The sequence below is a fragment of the Eptesicus fuscus genome, chromosome 1 (assembly GCF_027574615.1).
Source record: "Eptesicus fuscus isolate TK198812 chromosome 1, DD_ASM_mEF_20220401, whole genome shotgun sequence".
NCBI lineage: Eukaryota > Metazoa > Chordata > Mammalia > Chiroptera > Vespertilionidae > Eptesicus > Eptesicus fuscus.
Genome location: NC_072473.1, coordinates 14,641,950 through 14,663,160, shown reverse-complemented (window position 1 = coordinate 14,663,160; position 21,211 = coordinate 14,641,950). Strand labels below are relative to the sequence as shown.

Here is a 21,211-nt window from a genome sequence, read left to right as displayed (position 1 = left end):
CAATATATATTAAAATTAGATTATAAGGAGAATGAGTTGTAAAATATTTTAAATAAAATTATTTATCTGAACCCATGGACACAGAAAATTGTGTGGTTAAGGCCTGGGGTGTGGGCTAGAAGGGGTCAATGGAGGGGAAAAGGGGAACATCTATAATACTTTCAACAATAAAAATTTTTAAAATAATAAAATTCTTCGTCTGAAAATGCAAAAAAGTTCATTTTTGGCTTATGCTAAATCACAAACTGTCTTTTGAAGTCAGAATGTTGTGTTTTTTCCTGAGATCATGGAGGTTTCTGCCAAGAGAGATCTGATTTGTCATAGGGTAGATATTTCTTTAGTGAGATATTTCACTGTCATGCTTTGTTATACTATAAATGATATGTAACCAAACAAGAAAATTTTCCTAGCAACAGACTTGTTTTCCTCAACCAGAAAAAATGTTTATATGTGCTCATTTTCTTTTTTAAAAATATGTTTTTATTGATTTGAGAGAGAGAGGAAAGGAGAGGGGGAGAGAGAGAGACAGAAACGTCTATGAGAAACATTGATTGGCTGCCTCCTGGGATTAAGCCTGCAACCTGGGCATGTGCCCTGACCGGGATTTGAACCGGTGACCTCTTGGTGCATGGATTGACCCTCAATCCACTGAGCCACCCCAGCCAGGTGTGCTTATTTTCTTCATGTCCAAAAGATTAAACAGCTTATGAATTTAGCATCTTATATTTTTGAGATTGAGATGCTGCAAGTATAGATAGCAGATATATAAGAATATCACTAGAAGTGCTTGGACCTGGAGGCCAAGAGAGTGGACTCCACAGTGGGCACGCCAGACCCTGTCCCCGCCCCACCTCTTACAAGCCTAGAAACCTTTTAGAAATTGCTCCAGAGCTCTGGGAAATGGGGGTAGGAGCTCATGGGGGCCGTTTTGAGGATTGAGTTTATCCATGTGAGAAACATTAAATGGACAGACTAGCATGCTAAGCCATGATAGATGCCACTGCACATTTTCATTTCTGCCTGAAAAGATAACAGCCCCTGAAAGGAAAGGGAGCCATAGGGCTTGTCCCCATTAGTCAAGGAGCCTCCTATCAGGGTTTTAGTTTTTTATTACTGCGTAACAAATGACCACAAATTTACTGGCTGGAAGCAATAAAAACTTATTAAAATCGACTCTGTAGGTCAGAAGCCTAATGCTAAATCAAGGTGTCAGCAGGCTGCAGTCCTTTCTGGAAGTTCCAGGGGAGAATCCTGCTCATTCAGGTTGTTGACAGAATCCAGTTCCTTGCGCTTATAGGGCCAACTTCTGTTTTGCTGGCTGCCAACTGAGGGGCTTTTCTCAGCTTCTAGAGGCTGAAGAATTCCTGGGATCATAGTCCTCCTCCTCCATCTTCAAAGCCACTACTGTAGGTTATTTTATTTTTTAATCCTCACCTGAGGAAGGGGGAGGGAAGGAGGGAGGGCAGGAGAGAGAGATAAACCTTGATATGGGAGAAACGTTGATTTCTTGGTGCATGGGTCAGTGCTCAATCCACTGAGCCACACCAGCCAGGTGTGCTCATTTTCTTAATGTCCAAAAGGTAAAAAAGCTTATGAAGCTAGCATCTTAAATTTTTGAGATTTAGATTCTGGCAAGTATAGATAGTAGAATATATAAGAATGTCACTGGAAGTACTTGCCAGGCATTGTGTTAAGGTCAATCAGACCTAAAGTATATTTAACTAAGTAGAGAACCACATAGTGTGTGTGTATTTTTTAATCCTCACCGGAGGAAATTTTTTTCCCCGTCAATTTTTAGAGAGAGTGGAAGGGGAGGGAGGGGAAGGGAAAGAGAGAAACATCGGTGTGAGAGAGACAATTAATCAATTGCCTCCTGCACACACCCCAAGTGGGCCGGGATCGGGCCTGCAACCCAGGTACATGCCCTTGAACCAGAATTGAACCTGGACCCTTTGGTCCATGGGCCGATGCTCTAACCACTGAGAACACTGGCCAGGGTGAGAACCACATAGTTGTTTTTTAAAAATATATTTTTATTGATTTCAGAGAGAGAGGGAGAGGGAGAGGGAGAGGGAGAGGGAAAGGGAGAGAGAGAGAGAGAGAGAGAGAGTGAGAGAGAGAGAGAGAGAGAGAGAAACACATCAATGGTGAGAGAGAATCATTGAACGGCTGCCTCCTGCATGCCCTCCCACAACCCAGGCATGTGCCCTTGACCAGAATCAAACCCAGGACCCTCCAGTCTGCAGGCTGATGCTCTCTCCACTGAGCCAAACCAGCTAGGGCCATAGTTTTTATAACAGACCCAATTGTTGGACATAGTTATCGCATCTCCGTAAGTCTCTTTTTAATTCTTCTTGTTCATTATTAATTACACTAGAGGCCCGGTGCATGAAATTCGTGCACTGGGGTGTGTGTGTCCCTCAGCCCAACCTGCACCCTCTCCAATCTGGGACCCCTCAGGGGATGTCCAATTTCCTGTTTAGGCCCGATCCCTGTGGGCCTAAACAGGCAGTCAGACATCCCTTTCACAATCCCGGACTGCTGGCTCCCAACTGCTCGCTCGCCTGCCTGCCTGATTGCCCCTAACCGCTTCTGCCTGCCAGCCTGATCACCCCCTAACCACTACCCCGACTAACTGCTCCCCTGACGGCCCGATCGTCCCCAACTGCCCTCCCCTGACAGCCTGGTCACCCCAAAATGCCCTCCCCTGCATATTCCCTCTTTATTAGATAGGGTTTTTTCTTTAACATATTGGACAGTCCTAACTGGTTTGGCTCAGTGGATGGAGTGTCGGTCTGCAGACTCAAGGGTCCCAAGTTCGATTCCGGTCAAGGGCATGTACCTTGGTTGGGGGCACATACCCAGTGGGGAGTGTGCAGAAGGCAGCTGATCGATGTTTCTCTCTCATAGATGTTTCTAGCTCTCTATTCCTTTCCCTTCATCTCTGTAAAAAAATCAATAAAATATATATTTAAAAAAAAGAAACATTTAAGGTTCCTCCATATCTGCCTGGCTGGTGTGACTCAGGGGTTGAGACCCCAGGCTGCCACTGGGAGGGGATCGCTCCGTGGGGTGCACGCCCCTCCCAGGCTGCCGCTGGGAGGGGATCGCTCCGGGGGGGTGCAGGTGCCTCCCAGGCTGACACCCCAGGCTGGGGCTGGGAGGGGATTGCTCCATGGGGGTGCTGGCGCCTCCAAGGCTAAGACCCGAGGCTGCAGCTTTGTGTGTGTGGGATCACTCCGTGGGGAGTGAATTTGTTTTTGTTTTTTATAAAGGGTCAGGAGGGCCTCTGGGCAGTATTCTGCCAGGCCGCTTACGCTGCCGGCTCTCAGCACAGCCCTCCCTGGGACTGGGGGACTCCGGCGGGCTGAGAGGACTGGGTGCCGCCATCTTGTGGTTATGGGCGCCGCATTTTGTCATGGAGTGATGGTTAATTTGCATATTACTCTTTTATTAGGATACCCAAACTTTTTTCATATACAGATGCTCGAATACTATGTTTTAGGAGGGCCTAAGGATATTGTGCCCTCGTGAAGCTTATATATTAGTGAAGGATTCAAACATGAGTGAACGATTTACCCAAATCAGGAAGCTCTTGTGTGCTATGAATATGAATAAAAGGTTCTTATCTAAATCAAAGGGCAGTGGACTGGGGAAACCTAGATCTAAAGGATGAATAGCATTTTGGTAGGCAAAAATTGGGATTGATCAATCGACGTCAAGGGGTACATTTTGCAAAATTCTCATCACAGGAAAGAGCTTGGCAAGTTGAAAGAGCAACAGCAAGAAGGCCTGTGGGAATGTGTGTGTGTGTGTGTGTGTGTGTGTGTGTGTGTGTGTGTGAAAATGGCTCAGGAGGAATAGAGTAAGGCACACAGGTAGTGAATGCTATAGAACTCTGTTCAGAGCAACAAGTAGACTGGGGTATTGTATAATGATCCATCAAACAATACATATGGCCTTGTTCCCCAGAACTCAATCGTCAAGTGGATATGGTCTGTAGATATGGTTGGTGATCATGATATAATTTATCATCCAAACTAGGATACTTTACTAGTAGAGCAAGAATGTCCAGCCCGCAGTCCATATAAGGCCCGTGAAATCATTCAGTCTGGCCCTGCCAAGACTTTAGGGGTTAGTTAATTAAATGTTTGAACAAATATAGCAGGCTGATTTTTAAGTTGATAATTTTGTGTGGCCCAAGAATGATATTATTAATATGCAAGTGGCCCTTGGCAGAAAAAAGATTCCCCACCCCTGCTGTAGAGTGTGAAAGGGTACACTATTATGCTGAGACAATCGGTATAAACCAGTATAACTTGGGCAAGCCAGGGTGTATGATCCCCATGCTTAGAGACCAGTTCTCAAACACTCCGGTAATCCTGAAGTTGCCTGGAAACCATGCTCTGAAATTACAGGATTAGTCACATGTTTCTGCTTTCTCACTCCCCCCACCTCCTTCACCCATGGGTAGGAGAACCTGCACCAAGTCTAGACCACAGAATCACAGCCCCATTGCCTGCTTACCCGCAGCCTAATGTTTTTCAGGTTGCCATCTCCTGAGAGCTCAGATCCTTGCTGTACATCAGGCCTTACTAAAATTAAAGTCTTAAAAACATAGGAAAGAAAGTAAGGCCTTAAACATTGAGCACATAAACTCCCACTAGAAACTTTCCTACATCACTTCTCATGGATGACATGACCTAATTATATGTTCCCAGATGGCGGCCAGGCAGAATGGGTGTGATCTGATCATAAGCTTTTTCAGAGTAAACATGTTTTGTGACTTGGCCCCTATGGTGGATGATACACAGAGTGGGGTACCTACAGGACGCGTCCTCGTAGTTGTAAACCTTGTGTAACAATGACTATGACGTGAAGTAGTACAGAAACCTTTTCACTGCTGATTTTATTTTATTTTTTATAGAATCAGCTGTTTGGCTGACTTAGTATAGTGAGATTTGATGGAGCTTCATTTCCTGATCCCCTCTGTGCCTGTCACTGTCTACAACAGGGCCCTCCCGGAGCCTTAGTAATTCCTTAAGTTTACTGAGAAATGGGTCACTTTGTATTATAATATTTAGTGTTTGATTCAACCAGATGCTGAAGACTGGCACTGTTTCTTTTCAAACTGTACTAATATTCTTACTTTTTGTTTTACAAGCCAGGAAATGTGAAGAATTCATCTGGAAATAAGTAGAATACTCCAGGTTCAGCCCATTTTAATCAGGTAAAGAATAGGAAAATTCTGGTTATTTTAGTATTGTTAGCACCAGCTAAAATGAGCTCTTTAATTAATTTAATCAATTCTATAAATGAATTACAGCAGTTTCAACTTTATGTGGAAACATAGGGTCAGGACGGTATTTCATTCTATCTTTAATTTCTGGGTTTAAGTGCCATGACATATAATTGTGTTTGTTCCTGAGAGGTACCTGGATTTTTCAGACACGATTTCAAACAATTGAAAAATGCCATTATTTCTTGTTTCTTTTTTCAAACTTCACTATAGTAGGTACAGTTGTACTCATCAAATAGTCATTCATTAAACATTTGTTGAATGTATGACTGTTGTAGAGAAGCTCTAGATTTAATAGAGATATTATCTTAATTGACAGGGAATTCATAGGTGTACTTATTCCTTCTGTAAAGATTGAGTAACCTGAGGCTGGGGAAATTTAAGATGATGACAGATGAAGTCAGAAAAATCAGTTTGATTTCTTCTGGCTGGTCTTATGCTCAATTTACCATTTATTTTCATTCATTTGATATTTACTCATTAAGTACCTACTAAGTCAAGAGCACTAGTTATATTATTTTGGATGCATATTAAAAATTGTATAGTAGCACTTGTGATTTCCTAGTAATTTGACTATATGGAATTTGGAAACAATCTAAATATTCAACTGCAGGAAAATGGCTTCTCATGGTATATCCATAAACAGGAATGTTATTATGTTTTAATAATATTTAATTGCATGGTAATATGTACACAATTATTATTAAGTGGAGAAAAAAGGAAAGTATGATACACTTTTTAAAAATTTTATTGATTCGTTTTAGGGAGAGAGAGGAAGAGGAAGGGGGCAGGGAAGGAGGGAGGGTGAGAGAGAGAGAAACATTGATTTGTTGTTCTACTTATTTATACATTCATTGTCTGCTGCTGCTGCTGCTTCTTTTTTTTTTTTTTTTTTGCTTCTTGTATGTGCCCTAACTGGGATCAAACCCACAACCTTGGTGTATCGGGACAATGCTCTAACCAACTGAGCTACCTGGCCAGAGTTATAGATTATACATTTTTTGAGAGGATAAAGCCCAGGAAATACAGAAAAATATTTAAGTAGTTCTCCCTTATTCAGAGCTTCAATTTCTGTGATTTTAGTTACTTGTGGTCAACTGTGGTCTGAAAATATTAAATGGAAAATTCCAGAAATAAACAATAGTGATTGAACTCCTGAGGGGACACTTTGCATATTAGACTTTTATATTTATATATATATAGATTATGGCTGCAATTTAAAATTCATGAATGCCCCAGGTTTGAGTTTTTTCTCTTTCAAGCTGTCTCTCTATATTTGGAAACCCAGAGAGTCATATAATCTTTGATTTTGAGAAGGGTCATCTGACCCACCTCCCATCCTCAAGTGTGTGCTCCCACTTTTCACCTCCACTGGTAGAAAACTCACCCCACACACATGCCCAGTTGCAGATTCCATCCCCGGTTGGAGGCCTGCAGGAGGCAGCCAATCAATGATTCTCTCTCCTTGATGTTTCTTTCTCACCCTTCCTCTCTCTCTCTCTCTCTCTCTCTCTCTCTCTCTCTCTCAAACCAATATATAATAATAATAATTTTATACTTATTACATGTTGAAATTATGGTGATATTTTCGATATGTTGGGTTAAATAAAATCTATTATTACAATTTTTTAAAAAAGAAAGAAAACTCACCCCACAGAGCAGCCATTTTGCATAGTTCTGATTTTTAGGAAGCTGTTTCTTATACTAAGTGAAAATATGTCTCCTTATAAGTCCTACACTGTGATCCTGATCCTGCGTTAGGGGTCACAGGAAACAAATTCAGATCTGCTTTCACATCACAGCCCTTCATATAGTAACTCCAAGTCAGCAGTTCTCAAATTTTGTTAATTTTGTAACTTCATATAGTAACCCCAGGCAGCTCGTTAAAAGGCAGAGGCCTAGGCCCTACCCCAGAATCAGCATCTCTAGCGAGTGGGGCCAAATGTGCATCCAGTGTGCTGTTAGAAGAGAGACTAGAGCGTGAGCAGCAAGGAAGACACACTTGTCCTCCAGAGACTTTACATTGAATATGCTTATATTTCTCTACAGGGACAATGAAACATGGAATAAAGGGAAACTATGTAAATATCCATTTCATTTTCCAAAAATATTCTGTGCCAGAGTTCAACTTATGGCATACACAACCTTGATTTTATTCTTTATCTTTTTAGGTTTTTATTGGAGATGTTTGTTTTTCTGTAATCCTCACCAAGGATATTTTTCCATTGATTTTTAGAGAGAGTAAAAGGAAGGGGAGTGTGTGTGTGTGTGTGTGTGTGTGTGTGTGTGTGAGAGAGAGAGAGAGAGAGAGAGAGAGAGAGAGAGAGGAGAGAGAGAGAGAGACACAGAGAGAGAGAGAGAGAGAGAGAGAGAGAGAGAGGAGAGAGGAGAGAGAGAAACATCGATGTGAGAGAGACACGTCGACTAGTTGCCTCCCCTTTGTGCCCCAACCAGGGCAGGGATCGAGCCTACAACTGAGGTACATGCCCTTGACCAGGAATCGAACCCGAGACCCTTCAGTCCGAGGGCTGACACTCTAACCATTGAGCAAACTGGCCTGGGCGAGATGTATTTTTAATTATACAAGTGATGCATATTTTTATAAAGATAATTTTTTAAAACTTGCCTTCTATTCCTTTCCCAGAGGTAATTTCTGTTAATATTGTGGTATATCATTCCAGATCTTCTCCCTATCTATTAATATGCATCCATTCATACTTTTGTTTTTTTTGACAGAATGAGATCATATTCCTTGTGTTGTTTTACAAGAACACTGAAAACTCCATGAAGGCACATATTACAATTTTATGATCACACCTAAAGAAATTAACACTAATTCCTTAATATCATCCAAATAGTCAGACAATATGCAGACTTCCCTGATTGTCTCATTAATAACTTTTTATACTTGGTTTGTTTGAATCAGGATCTAAACAAGATCAGCTCATTGTATTTGACTGATAAGTCTCTTAAGCCCCTTTTTCAACTGTAATAGTCCTTCTCCCTCATTTTTCCTTGCTATTTGTTGAAAACCTTGGCTTATTTGTCCTTTAGAATTTCCCATGTGGCTGTGCCTGAGTGTATACATTTAGTGTCATTTTGTTTCTCTCTTGGTTCCTCTCTTCTGTGCATTTCCTATAAACTGATGGATCTGAAGGCTTAATCAGATTTAGGTTCAATTTTTTTTTTTGGTAAGAATACTTCATAGACCGTGCTATGTTTAACTATATTGAATTAATGAACTTGCCTTTTTTCACTTAATATATTGTGTACATTTTCCCTGTTGGTACTTCTGAATCTATGTCACTCCTTTAGCTACATAATAATATCCCAGTATGGACTACCATGATCTATTGAATCCTTATTAATATAGGTTGTTTCCAGTTTGTAGTTTTTAGTAATGCAGTAAATCTCTTGAATTCTTAGAGAAGTCCAAAACAGATTAATAAACTGAGATAGAAAAGGTAAGCTAGTGGTTTACATGTTTAATTTACGAATTTTTGATTTTTATCTTAGAAGATCAAAGGAGTAGTCACTGGCCTCTAAAATATTTATAAACCTCTAATTGCTAAGTAGATTCTTTACATATTAGGGGAAAAAGTAGTATAGAGAAGAGCCGGTTTACCTTTGGTGTGTCTGAATTGCTGTGTATCTCATTCCAGAAAAGAATGATGGGGTGTTTCGAGGAAAGGTAGATGTCAGACTGACAGTAATACAATCATGTTCTCCAACAGATGGACTAAAATAGAGTTGTTTAGTTTTCAGAAAGGGTGAGGTGGGTGTTGCTGTGCCACTTAAGCATTTGTTTGTTTATTTAATGTTTTAATTGACTTTTTAGAGAGAGAGAAAGAGAGAACATTAGGGTGAGAGAGAAACATTGATGTGTTGTCTCCCACACACACACCTCAGGTGGGGATGAAACCCCAAACCTAGGGGTGTGCCCTGACCAGGGATGAAACCCACCACCTTTCTGTGCATCGGATGGCACTCAACCAATTGAGCCACACTGGCCAGGACTAGGCATTTATTTATTATTTATAAATTCATCCATCTGTTTAATTAGCTCAGATACACAGCCATTTGAAAATCTGAATGTGGTATTGATGAAACACAAAACCTTTCTGGTATTTGGTGCCTGTCTATAAAATGAGAATAAGTATGCTTTTCTCTTGCTCCTTATAAGCCTCATGGTCATAGAATGCTAATGGAAATATTTGTTATGGTTTCTCTATGTAGACGTAAAGAATTTTCAAAATGCAAAATTGTAGCATTGTTTTTATTTTTTCTGGCATAGTTTACTTATGTTATTTTTCTTTTAGTTATAGGTAAACATTGGAAACTCCATACAATAAACCAGTGTTTCTACAGAAAAATGGAAGAGATGTCATTATTGAATGTAGTAAACAGGCTTTTTTCTTCAGGAAAAACTACACTAGGCCTCATTGTTACCTTGGGTGATGTCATACTACAAAGGGACTAATCTGAAATCTTTTCACCTCCAGATAATGTACATGCCTTTGAACTTCTTGTTCTCATGTTGCTATTTATGTACATAATTAAAATTCCAAGTTAAAAAAGTTGTCCTGCTTCCCCTCTCCCCCATATTATGGAGCGACTGTTCAAGTGTATCTAGTGCCAGTGTGTGTATGTGGTGTATGTGTGGTGTGTCTCCGAGTATACATGTATGTGTGTGTATGTGTTTCTGAGTGTGCATGTATGTGGTGTGTATATGTGATGTGTGTCTGAGTATACATGTATGTGTGGGTGGGTGGGTGTGGCATGTATGTGGATGTCTCTGAGTATACATGTGTGTGGCTTGTATTGTGTATCTCTGAACATATAGGTGTTTGTGTGTGAGTGTGTATGTGAAAACTGTTTATTCTTTTAAAAAACATATTTTTAAAAAATATATTTTTATTGATTTCAGAGAGGAAGGGAGAGGGGGAGAGAAACATCAATGATGAGAGAGAATCTTGATCGGTTGCCTCCTGCACGCCCCACACTGGGGGGTCAAGTCCGCAACGCAGGCATGTGCCCTGACCGGGAATCAAACCGTGACCTCCTGGTTCATAGGTCAGTGCCCAACCACTGAGCCACACCGGCTGGGCTATTTACTCTTCTGTGAGCAGCATCAGCTAACCATCTGCAGAGTCTGTGCCCCACAACAGAGTCGAGTCAAGAAGAGTGGCTCTGGAACCAAGAGACGATGCTTCGAGGGCCAGCACAAGGAACCAAACCTGTAAGTAACAGTCTGCCCGACTCTGATTATAAGATACACAAAAGAAAAGAGTGAGTGGGAACCCTTGTGTGCTGTTGCCTCCCAGCTTGTACAGAGCTTCCAGTTCTTCATTGCCAGTGGGAGATGCTTAATGAAGTAGGCTTTGTCTTCTGCCCGTGTGGGAATGCTATGTGCTTGTGTGTGTTGGTTCTCTGTATGTAGGCCTTGTATTCGCCTTTGTGGCCCCTGAATGCCCAGCTCATTGAACTCCATGTTCCCAGTGCTGGTGAGAATAGCAAGAACCTCTTTTGACTTGTCAGCCAGCCAGGAAGGAAGGTGGGGAACAGTATGTGAAAGATTTGGAAATTTAAAAATCATTTTTGTATTCCTGTAGCATCAATTTAATTACTAGTTGTTGACCTTCGAGAATTGATAGGAGTTGGTAAAATAGTAATATGCAAATGGAACATGCACGTGTTAATATTAAATATATTTGATAGATTCAAAATGGCAGGAATGGTGCCAGCATTGTTACTGGATTAATGAGCTGAAACACATTTGTCCCTAGAATAATCCTGCTAGTGACCCAGAAGTCTTTTACTTCCTTTTATGCTGAAATACTTTTGTGTTACTGTAGCAATCACCCTATATAATAAAAGCCTAATATGCTAAGCGTCCAACCATTTGACCAGTCACTATGACGCACACTGACCACCAGGGGGCAGATGCTCCAACCGGTAGATTAGCTTGCTGCTGGGGTCCAGCTGATCAGGACTGGGCAAGATGGGCTGGACACACCCTAGAGCCCTCCCATGGTCCCTCCCCAGCCCTGATCATGCCCCGGTGGGGTCCCTCGGCCTGGCCTGCACCCTCTCGCAATCCGGGACCCCTTGGGGGATATCAGAGAGCCAGTTTCAGCCCAATCCCCGCAGGCCAGGCCGAGGGACCCCACCAGAGCACAAATTCGGGCACTGGGCCTCTAGTTTCAATATAGTAAAGCTGTGCCTAAATTATATCTCATTATATTATCTTATTATAATATCTCATTATATTATTATTTCAGGCCTTTCCCATTGACTTGTCTTCCTACGTCACCTCCCGAAAGTAGAGATTCCACAAGTTTCCTTGTTCTTGAGATTGCTTGGTCTAAAGAAGATGAAGAAATGGCCCACATCATAGCATGCTCTGGAGATAATTAATCAAAAGGTATTTGAGCTCTAGCCGGTTTGGCTCAGTGGATAAAGCATTGGCCCACGGGCTGAAGGGTTTGATTCCAGTCAAGGCCACATACCTTGGTTGCCGGTTCCCCAGGACTGGCCCTGGTTGGGGTGCGAGCAGGAGGCAACCAAACTATGTGTCTCTCTCACAGCGATGTTTCTCTCTGTCTCTCCCTCTCCCTTCCACTCTCTCTAAAAATCAATGGAAAAATATCATCGGGTGAGGATTAACAACAACAACAACAAAAAAGGTATTGGAGTGTCTCCTAACTATAAGGTATTACTTCCTCTTTTTAAGTGTTCATTCATTATTGAAACATTGCCTTAAAACCTCTTAACTCCTCCAAGGGGGATGTAGAGGTGGGGGTCACAGAGCCGGCTCCTAGTGGTACCTGGTCCGTATCTAGGACAGCAGGGGACTCATTCCCAGCCAGTGTAACTCAGTTACCCTTTTCGCTATGATCTTTTCCTTTTGTGGTTTTTGTGTCCAGTGCTGCCTTCTTTTTATAGTTAACACTTTTTGCATGCCTTCCAGGAACACCCAACTGTAGGGAATATAAAATTTGCAGATCATAATATCTTGCATTTTTCCAGCTCCTTATCCTTTCAGAGCGCTATTTTATTCCTTTTCTTCCTTGGTTTATTCCTGACTTCAGTATGCTTGTACTGTTTTTCTCTGTCCTGCAGTGATACTCTACTTAGTGTTTATACTTTTTAGTCTGTTTCCTCTGACCATTTCTCTTTAACTAAACTTTGAACTTCAATCCAATTTATGTGGAACTTAGTCAACATAGTCCTATCGGAATAACTTCAGGGAGTTTGGAGGGAACATTCTCTACCATACAGAGTGACTTTAGCTCACCTAAACAGACAAATATGGTGTAGTCTGTTCTGTGATAATGTGGTAATTGGAGTCCTAAGAAAAATTACTTTGTCGGAAATCAGGATTTAAAGGCAGTTGCTGCAGTGGGAATAAAAGGGAGTAGGGGCACTAAAGAATGTCTTCATGCCCGGCTGGTGTGGCTCATTGGTTGAGTATGGACTCATGAACCGAAAGGTCCCGGTTTGATTCCCGGTCAGGGCACATGCTCCGGTTGTGGGCGTGGTCCCCGGTGCGGGGTGTGCAGGAGGCAACCCGTCATTGTGTCTCTCTCGATGTTTCTATCTCTCTCTCCCTCTCCCTCCCTCTATCTCTAAAATAAATAAAAACATATTTTTTAAAAAAAGAATGTCTTCATCAATCTTGTCACTGGTGGCACCTCTTGGGACAAAATCAAAATAGTAGTAGTAGGAACACCACCCACCTGGGCAGTGGAGTAGCAGGTGCCTGGGCTACTGGATCAGCACTTTTTGTCCTAAGTGCTAGATTCCAGCCCAGTAGCATGTCCCTCATAGATCAGTGACATATCCAGGTGGCCTAAAGAAAATTGATTCGCTGCAAAATGCCTGGATTCACATATGCAGATGGAAAAATGTGACTGGCTTGTGATTTACTGCCAAATCAATGGCAGTTAGAATTAGGCCACGTAGTGAGTATTACTACTGGTTTGTGTTAGTTTTAAAGATAAAATTCAGAATCCTTGAATTGACTGGGAAAAGAGACAGAGATTCTGTTCTCTTAGTTGTCTGTCCTGTTTCAATGAATGCACTTTGCACTCATGTTTTGGGGAAGGTTTGATAGTTAGAGAAACAGTTTTCTTTGTGACTACTGGTATCCATGCGTATTATGTAAGCTGAATGATTTACCCCGAGTGTAAAAGTTTTCACTTTTTAATTTAATCACACCCACCCAGCCTAATGCAGATACCACTGTCAGGGGGACCAGCAATACATTTGTGGGACTAAACTCTCACCCAAGGCTTAATTTTAATTAAGGTAAATATTTGAGTTAATGGTTCCATTCACCACTGGTTGAAAGAAACTTGCTTGAGGTTTTGGTTTTTACCCTGTACACCGCCTGTCTGATGTTTTGTTTCCATTCTCATAGGTTCAGATTTCAAGTCAGTAATTAGCCAGCTCATAGTTCTAAAGGTACAATTAGGTCAAACTCCAGGTGTGGCCAAAGTTCAAGCTTATTTATGTTTATGAAATTATAGCCAAGGAAATTTCTAGATGGAGAAAATGCTTGTTTTCATAAGGCAGGCATTTCACTAGTTCACATTTTGTTTGCTTAGCAGTGCTGAACAGATTTGGAAATTAAAAGTCATTTTTAGTTTCTGTATTTCACACTTAAGGGCCGTTATCATCTTAATTAACTCTAGAGCTTTGTTGTTGGACTGCAGCTGTGTCTCTAGAAGGTAGAAGAATAGTGCACGAAGTGACTATTCTCCCTGCGCACCCCAACCTGTGAAATAGTCTTCAGACTCTGTGTTTGAAGGGTTAGTTGGTGAAGGCTCTGCTCTCCTTTCAGTGCTGGCCTGACTTGGGAATAGACAGGACAGGTGGGAGAAAAAGAAAAAGGCAAAGATGGAGAGAAATACAGGATTCAAAGACTGCTCCCGACATTCAAAAGTGAAGTCATAGTGAGTCCTTCTAATGCTTACGTGATGCAATACCTGGATTTTGTTTGCAAATTTGAGTGTGGTTGGAGGAATGATTTTAAATGTTTTGTTCACTACAGACAAAATATGAGCTGACTAATTTATCTCCCATATCCCTTCTAAATCATAAGAAAGTGGCCTGAGTGTCGGAATATATACATTATTTTCTCCTGAAACCCCGGGAAGACCAGAGGAAGGGAATTTTGAAGATGACATTAGCATACAAGGAAAGAATGGGAAGAGGGAGACAATGGGATTTTATTTTTTGCAACAGAATTAGTGACAACTGACTCTTTTTAAAAAAATTGTTGACACTATTGCAGATGTTCCCCATTTCCCCTTCCCCTTTATACACATTGTCTGTGTCCATAGGCTATGCATATATGTTCTTCGGCTAATGTCTTCACCTTTTATCCAGTCTCTCTCCCCCCATTCCCTCTGACCTCTGTCAGTGTGTTCCATGTATCCATGCCTCTGGTTCTATTTTGTGCATCAGTTTATTTTATTCATTAGATTCTACATATAAGTGAGATTATATGGTATTTCTCTTTCTCTGACTGGCTTATTTTGCTTAGCATAATACTCTCCAGGCCCATCCGTACTGTCACAAAGGGTAAGAGATCCTTCTTTTTTACAGCCGTATAGTATTCCTTTGTATAAATGTACCACAGCTTTTTAAAAAATACGTCTTTATTGATTTTTAGAGAGAGGGGGAGAGATAGAAACATTGATGAGAGAAATATCAACATCAATTGGCTGCTGTCTGCATAGCCCTGCTGGGGATCAAGCCCACAACCCATGCTTGTGCCCTGACCAGGAATCAAAACCAGTGACCTAAACACACACACAAAAAAACAGTGACCTCTTGGTGCATGGGTTGATGCTTAACCTCTAAGCCCCACAGGCTGGGCACACAGCTTTTTTATTCACTCATCTACTGATGGGCACTTCGGCTGCTTCGAGATCGTGGCTATTGTAAATAACATTGCTATGAACATAGGGATGCATATATTATTTCTGATTGGTATTTTGGGATTCTTAGGATATATTCCCAGAAGTGGTCAAATGGAAGTTCTATTTTTAATTTTTTGAGGAAACTCCATCTGTTTTCCACAGTGGCTGCACCAGTCTGCATCCCCATCAACAGTGCAGGAGGGTTCCCTTTTCTCCACATCCTCACCAGCACTTGTTATTTGTCGATTTATTAATGGTAGCCATTCTGACAGGTACAAGGTGATATCTCATTGTAGTTTTAATTTTGCATCTCTCTGATGACTAGTGACGTTGAACATTTTTCCATATGTCTATTGGCCATCTGTATGTCCTCTTAGGAGAAGTTTCTCTTCAGGTCCTTTGCCCATTTTTAAATTGGATTGTTTGTCTTCCTGGTGTTGAGTTGTATGAGTTATTTATATATTTTGGAAATCAACTCCTTATCAGATGTGTCATTGGTAATCATGTTCTCCCACAAAATGGGTTCCCTTTTCATTTTGATGCTGGTTTCTTTTGCTGTGCAGAAGCTTTTTAGTTTGATGCAGTCCCATTTGTTTATTTTTTCCTGTGTTTGTTTTTTCTAGGAGATGTATCAGCAAAAATATTGCTAGGAGAGATGTCTGAGATTTTACTGCCTATGTTTTCTTCCAGGATTTTTATGGTTTCGCACCTTTAAGTCTTTTATCCATTTTTTGAGTTTATTCTTGTGTACGGTGTATGTTGATGGTCTAGTTTTATTTTTTTGTATGTACCTATCCAGTGTTCCCAACACCATTTATTGAAGAGACTGTCTTTACTGCATTGTATGCTCTTGCTTCCTTTGTCAAATATTAATTGACCATGGAGACTCACTGTTCTGTTCCATTTATCCATATGTGCTTATGCCAGTACCAGGCTGGTTGCTTTCTTTCAAATCCTTTCCTGAGGATATTTTTTCCATTGATTTTGAGACAGAGTGGAAGGGAGGGGGCGAGAGAGAGAGAGAAAAACATTGATGTGAGAGACATCAATTGGTTGCCTCCTGCATGAGTCCCAACGGGGGCCAAAGATTGAACCTGCAACCGAGGTATGTGCCCTTGACCAGGAATTGAACCCTCAACCCTTTGGTCTGCGGGCCGACGCTCTAACCACTGAGAAAACTGGCCAGGGCAGAACCAGGCTGTTTTGCTTACAATGGCATGTAGTATATTTTGATATCAGGTATTATGATACCCCCAACTTTGTTCTTCTTTCCCAAGATTGCTGAGGCTATTCAGGGTCTTTTTTGGTTCCATATAAGTTTTTGAAATATTCTAGATCTGTGAAATATGCCATTGGTATTTTAATAGCGATTGCATTGAATCTCTATAGATTTCTTTGAGTAGTATGGACATTTTAATGATGTTAATTCTTCCATTCCATGAACACAGTATATGCTTCCACTTATTTGTATCCTCCTCAGTTTCCTTCTTTAATGTCCTATGATTTTCCGAGTACAGATCTTTTACCTCCTTGGTTAAGTTTATTTCTATGTACCTTATTTTTTGTTGTAACAGTAAATGGGATTGTTTTCTTAGTTTCTCTTTCTAATAGTTCATTATTGGTGTATAAAAATGCCACCAATTTCTGAATATTAATTTTGTCTCTTGCTACTTCGCTGAATTCATTTATTAGATCTAGTAGTTTTTTGGTGGAATCTTTATGGTTTTCTATGTACAATATCATGTCATGTACAAACAATGATAGTTTTACTTCCTCCTTTCCAATTTGGATGTCTTTTATTTCTTCTCATCTGACCACTGTGACTAGGACTTCTAGTACTATCCTATATAACAAAAGCCTAATATGCTAAGTGTCAGACTGTTCGTTCGACCAGTTGCTATGATGCACACTTACCACCAGGGGGCAGACGCTCCAACAGGTAGGTTAGCTTGCTGCTGGGGCCCGGCCGATCAGGACTGGGCGAGATGCGCTGGACATGCCCTTGAACCTTCCATGGTCCCTCTCCGATCAGCCCTGATTGGGACTGGGCAAGATGAGCCAGACATGCCCTAGAGCCCTCCTGCAGTCCCTCCCCGGCACCAATCATGCACAGGTAGGGTCCCTCAGCCTGGCCTGCGCTCTCTTGCAATCCGGGACCCCTCAGGGGATGTTGGAGAGCCAGTTTCACCTGATCCCTGCAGGCCAGGCCGAGGGACCCCACTGGTGCATGAATTCATGCACCGGGCCTCTAGTTGTGAATAACAGTGGCGAAAGGGGACATCCTGTCTTGTTCCTGTTCCTAAGGCAGTGGCCGGCAAACTCATTAGTCAACAGAGCGGCAAACCGCGGCTCACAAGCCGCATGTGGCTCGTGAACTGCAGTTTGCCGACCACTGTCCTACGGGAAACACTTTTAGTTTTTGCCCATTGAGTATGATGTTGGCTGTAGGTTTGTCATATATGGCCTTTATTATGTTGAGGTATGGTCCCTCTATTCCCACCTTGCTGAGAGTTTTTATCATTAAATGGGTGCTGGATTTTATCAAATGCTTTTTTCTGCATCTATTGATATAATCATGTAATTTTTATCTCTCATTTTGTTTATGTGAATGTATCACATGTATTGATTTGTGAATATTGTACCAACCTTGCATCCCTTGAATAAATCCCACTTGATCATGCTATATGGTATTTTTAATGTATTGCTGGATCCAGTTTGCTAATATTTTGTTGAGGATTTTAGCATCTATGTTCATCAGGGGTATTAGCCTGAAATTTTCTGTCTTTGTAGTGTTTTTATCTGGTTTTGGAATTAGGATCATGCTGGCCTTGTAAAAAGAGCTTGGAAGTCTACCCTGCTCTTGAATTTTTTGGAATAGTTTGAGGAAGATAGTGTTTGGTAAAACTTGCCTGTGAAGTCATCCAGTAGATGACTTTTGTTTGCTAGGATTTCTTTTTATTACTGCTTCAGTTTCATTAGTTGTTATCGGTGTATTCAGGTTTTCTGATTCTTCCTGATTCATTTTTGGAAGATTGTATTTTTCTAAGACTTTGTCCATTTCGCCCAGGTTTGTCCAGTTTTTTGGCATGTAGTTGTTTATAGTATTTGCTTACAATCCTTTGTATTTCTGTGGAGTCAGTTGTTACTTCTTTCATTTCTGATTTTATTTATTTGAGTCCTCTCTCTTTTTCTCGATGAGTCTGGTTAAAAGTTCATCAATCTTGTTTATCTTTTCAAAGAACCAGTTCTTGGTTTCCTTGATCTTTTGTATTATTTTTGTAGTCTTTACATCATTTATTTCTGCTCTTGTCTTTATTATTTCCTTCCTTCTACTTACTCTGGACTTTGTTATTCTGTTTGACTCTTGAAACTCTGTGCCTATATAACATTGACACAAATAAAAATGGCAAATTATAAGAAAAACAAGGAAATTTATATTAAAAATCTCATTTGCTTTGTAAATTTTGGTTCCTTGTGTCAAACAGGGCCCTTCCTGTAATGAATGCAATATGATACATTTCTTTCCATCTATTAAAGTTTTAGAAGGTTATGGTGTGTCTTCATATCTATGGTATTTGCGGCTCATAACTCTGACTCATTTTCTGAATCCTTTATCAGAAAGGCAACGCTCATTACAACATTGCTCAAGAGGGAGGTTGTGATCTGTATGAGGACATGTTCCCTGGGATTGAAAATCAGGTTGTTTCCGTGAAGGAAAGCAGAGACTGCTTAGCGCATTGTTAGCCCTGCAGAAGCCCTTCCGAACCAGAATTGGCCATCGTGCACCAGGGCCTTCCCTGCACTCTGCACCCCATTTGCCTGTGTTGGTGAGGGTGGTGAAGGAAAAAGTGTCCTTTCTATTCTGTTAAGCAAACCTCGCACTGCTGAACACTCTTTACTTCGTGTTACTGGCTTTTTTGTGGTCCCGTTGACCTAAAGATGCTTAACTTATTACTAATTTTATTTCTTTGTGTGATTGCTGTTTTCCCCTTGGGACACCTTCTGTTCTTGTTATTCATTTCAAGTATCAAGATGTGAGATTTAGGGAGAGCTTGCACCCTTGTAAGACCTTTTTACCTTGTTTGTACTCCTGTTGAATTCACCATCACCCTTACATTTCTGAAGAACTGAGTTTCCGGACATGAAAACCTTTTCTTTCTGAACTCGTGATTCACTTTCCAGATTTCTTTTTGTTGTTGTTGTTGTTCTTAATCCTCACCCGAGGATATTTTCCCATTGATTTTTAGAGTGGAAGGGAGGGGGACAGACACATAGAGAGAGAAACATAGATGTGAAAGAGACACATCGATTGGTTGCCTCCCACATATGCCCCGACCAGGACCGGGGATCTGGCCTGCAACTGAGGTACATGTCCTTGACCGGGAATCGAAACCCAGGACCCTTCAGTCCGCAAGCCATCACTCTATCCACTGAGCCAAACCAGCTAAGGCCACTTTCTAGATTTCTTATGGCCTCGTACATACTCTACCCTTGTTAGTTCACACTTGATCTCTAGTAGACTGTAATCTCCTGAGGCCGGGACAACTATCTTTCTTCTTAGTGTACCCACAGTGCTGACCTAATGCATTGATGTATACACTGCAAAATGTGTGCTGAGTGAATTATTTGAAGTTCAAATTTTTGTTATGATTTGGTTTCAATCGAGCCTTTGAGGGTACCCATAGACATTGGATTTGTTTGTCACAACCCGATAGCATGTGTCCCTGTGTTTCTGACTTCCAAATCTAAAACCAGAGGAGGTTGGGCTAGATGCTATCTAAAGGCCTTCAGTCTCTCTGACTCTCCCCACTCCATTGAGTGCATGGTCTATATCAGTGGTGGGCAAACTCATTAGTCAACGGAGCCAAATATCAACAGTACAACGATTGAAATTTCTTTTGAGAGGCGAAAACTGACTTCTGCGCATAGGCCACGAAGTTTCAATCGCACTGTACGTGCGCGTCCGCACGTGGTATTTTGTGGAAGAGCCACACGCAAGGGGCCAAAGAGCCGCATGTGGCTCGCGAGCCGCAGTTTGCCGACCACTGGTCTAGATATTCTGTTATGTTGGGCAGAGGGGAGAAATACAGTTTACAATTCAGATACGAAGACAAAGAGCAGCAGCATCATAACACACAGATTAACTACCTGATAGTGATTCCAATATTGGTCTTATGCAAAGAGGCACCCAAGGAAATTTATCTAAAACATGAATTCAATGTGCAACGGCAGTGTTTTGGTGGCTTTTTTTTCCTTTTTTGTGTATACTAACTTCTTTAGAGAAGGAAGGAGAGTAATCAGAGGAAACGAGTCTGGTAAAACAGGAGCCATTGGCTTTGGATGGATGATTTTACTTTTTTGTTTGTTTGTTTGTTTGTTTTATTAATCCTCACCCAAAGATATTTTTTTCATTGCTTTTTAGAGAGAGTGGGAGGGAAGAAAGGAGGGGCGAGAGAGAGAAACATCTGTGTGAGAGAGACACATAAATTGGTTGCCTCCCACATGCTCCCCGATGGGGGCCGAGGATCGAACCCACAACCCTTTGGTGAGCAGGCTGGCGCTCTAACCACTGAGCTACCGACCAGGGCTGGGTGCTTTTACTTTTCCTGAGTTAGGACCTAACTCACACTCTCCACTGTTTTCCCCTTAGAACACCTGTTCCCAGCAAGTCCAGCCAGAATGAGCCGAGGGTTGGGCTTTTGGGGCCCCCTTGTATTTCTTTAGCTCATTCCTTAATGTTAATATATGTGGACAAGATAAACACCTATCTAAGGATAGTACCAGTTGAGATCGTGTAGGTCCTGCTTTAATGAATATATATGGTTAATTAAAAATCTATATCTGTTTGTATAAGAAGGTATGCCACTGTCCTTTAAAAATCTTTTAATAGCTTAAACATACTATAATACAATATATTGATAACTGTTGTAGTGTACTTATTATTTATTCATAGCTAGGATAAATTGAAATGATGACAAATTTG

General features: G+C 41.2%; 1 protein-coding gene across 4 annotated transcripts in view; it reads left to right on the top strand.

Moving 5' to 3' along the window:
• Positions 1–9,869, top strand: part of APOO (apolipoprotein O) — a 55,637-nt gene extending 45,768 nt beyond the window's left edge. For 3 of the 4 annotated variants that reach the window (XM_054715642.1, XM_054715646.1, XM_054715641.1), the window contains 2 exons: positions 5,165–5,230; positions 9,619–9,869. In XM_054715642.1, the coding sequence (XP_054571617.1) occupies positions 5,165–5,200 (36 nt within the window). In that variant the 3' untranslated portion in view covers positions 5,201–5,230; positions 9,619–9,869. The remainder of the gene's footprint in view (positions 1–5,164; positions 5,231–9,618) is intronic. The other variant, XM_054715644.1, reaches the window with a different exon arrangement.
• The last annotated feature ends 11,342 nt before the right edge of the window (positions 9,870–21,211 follow it).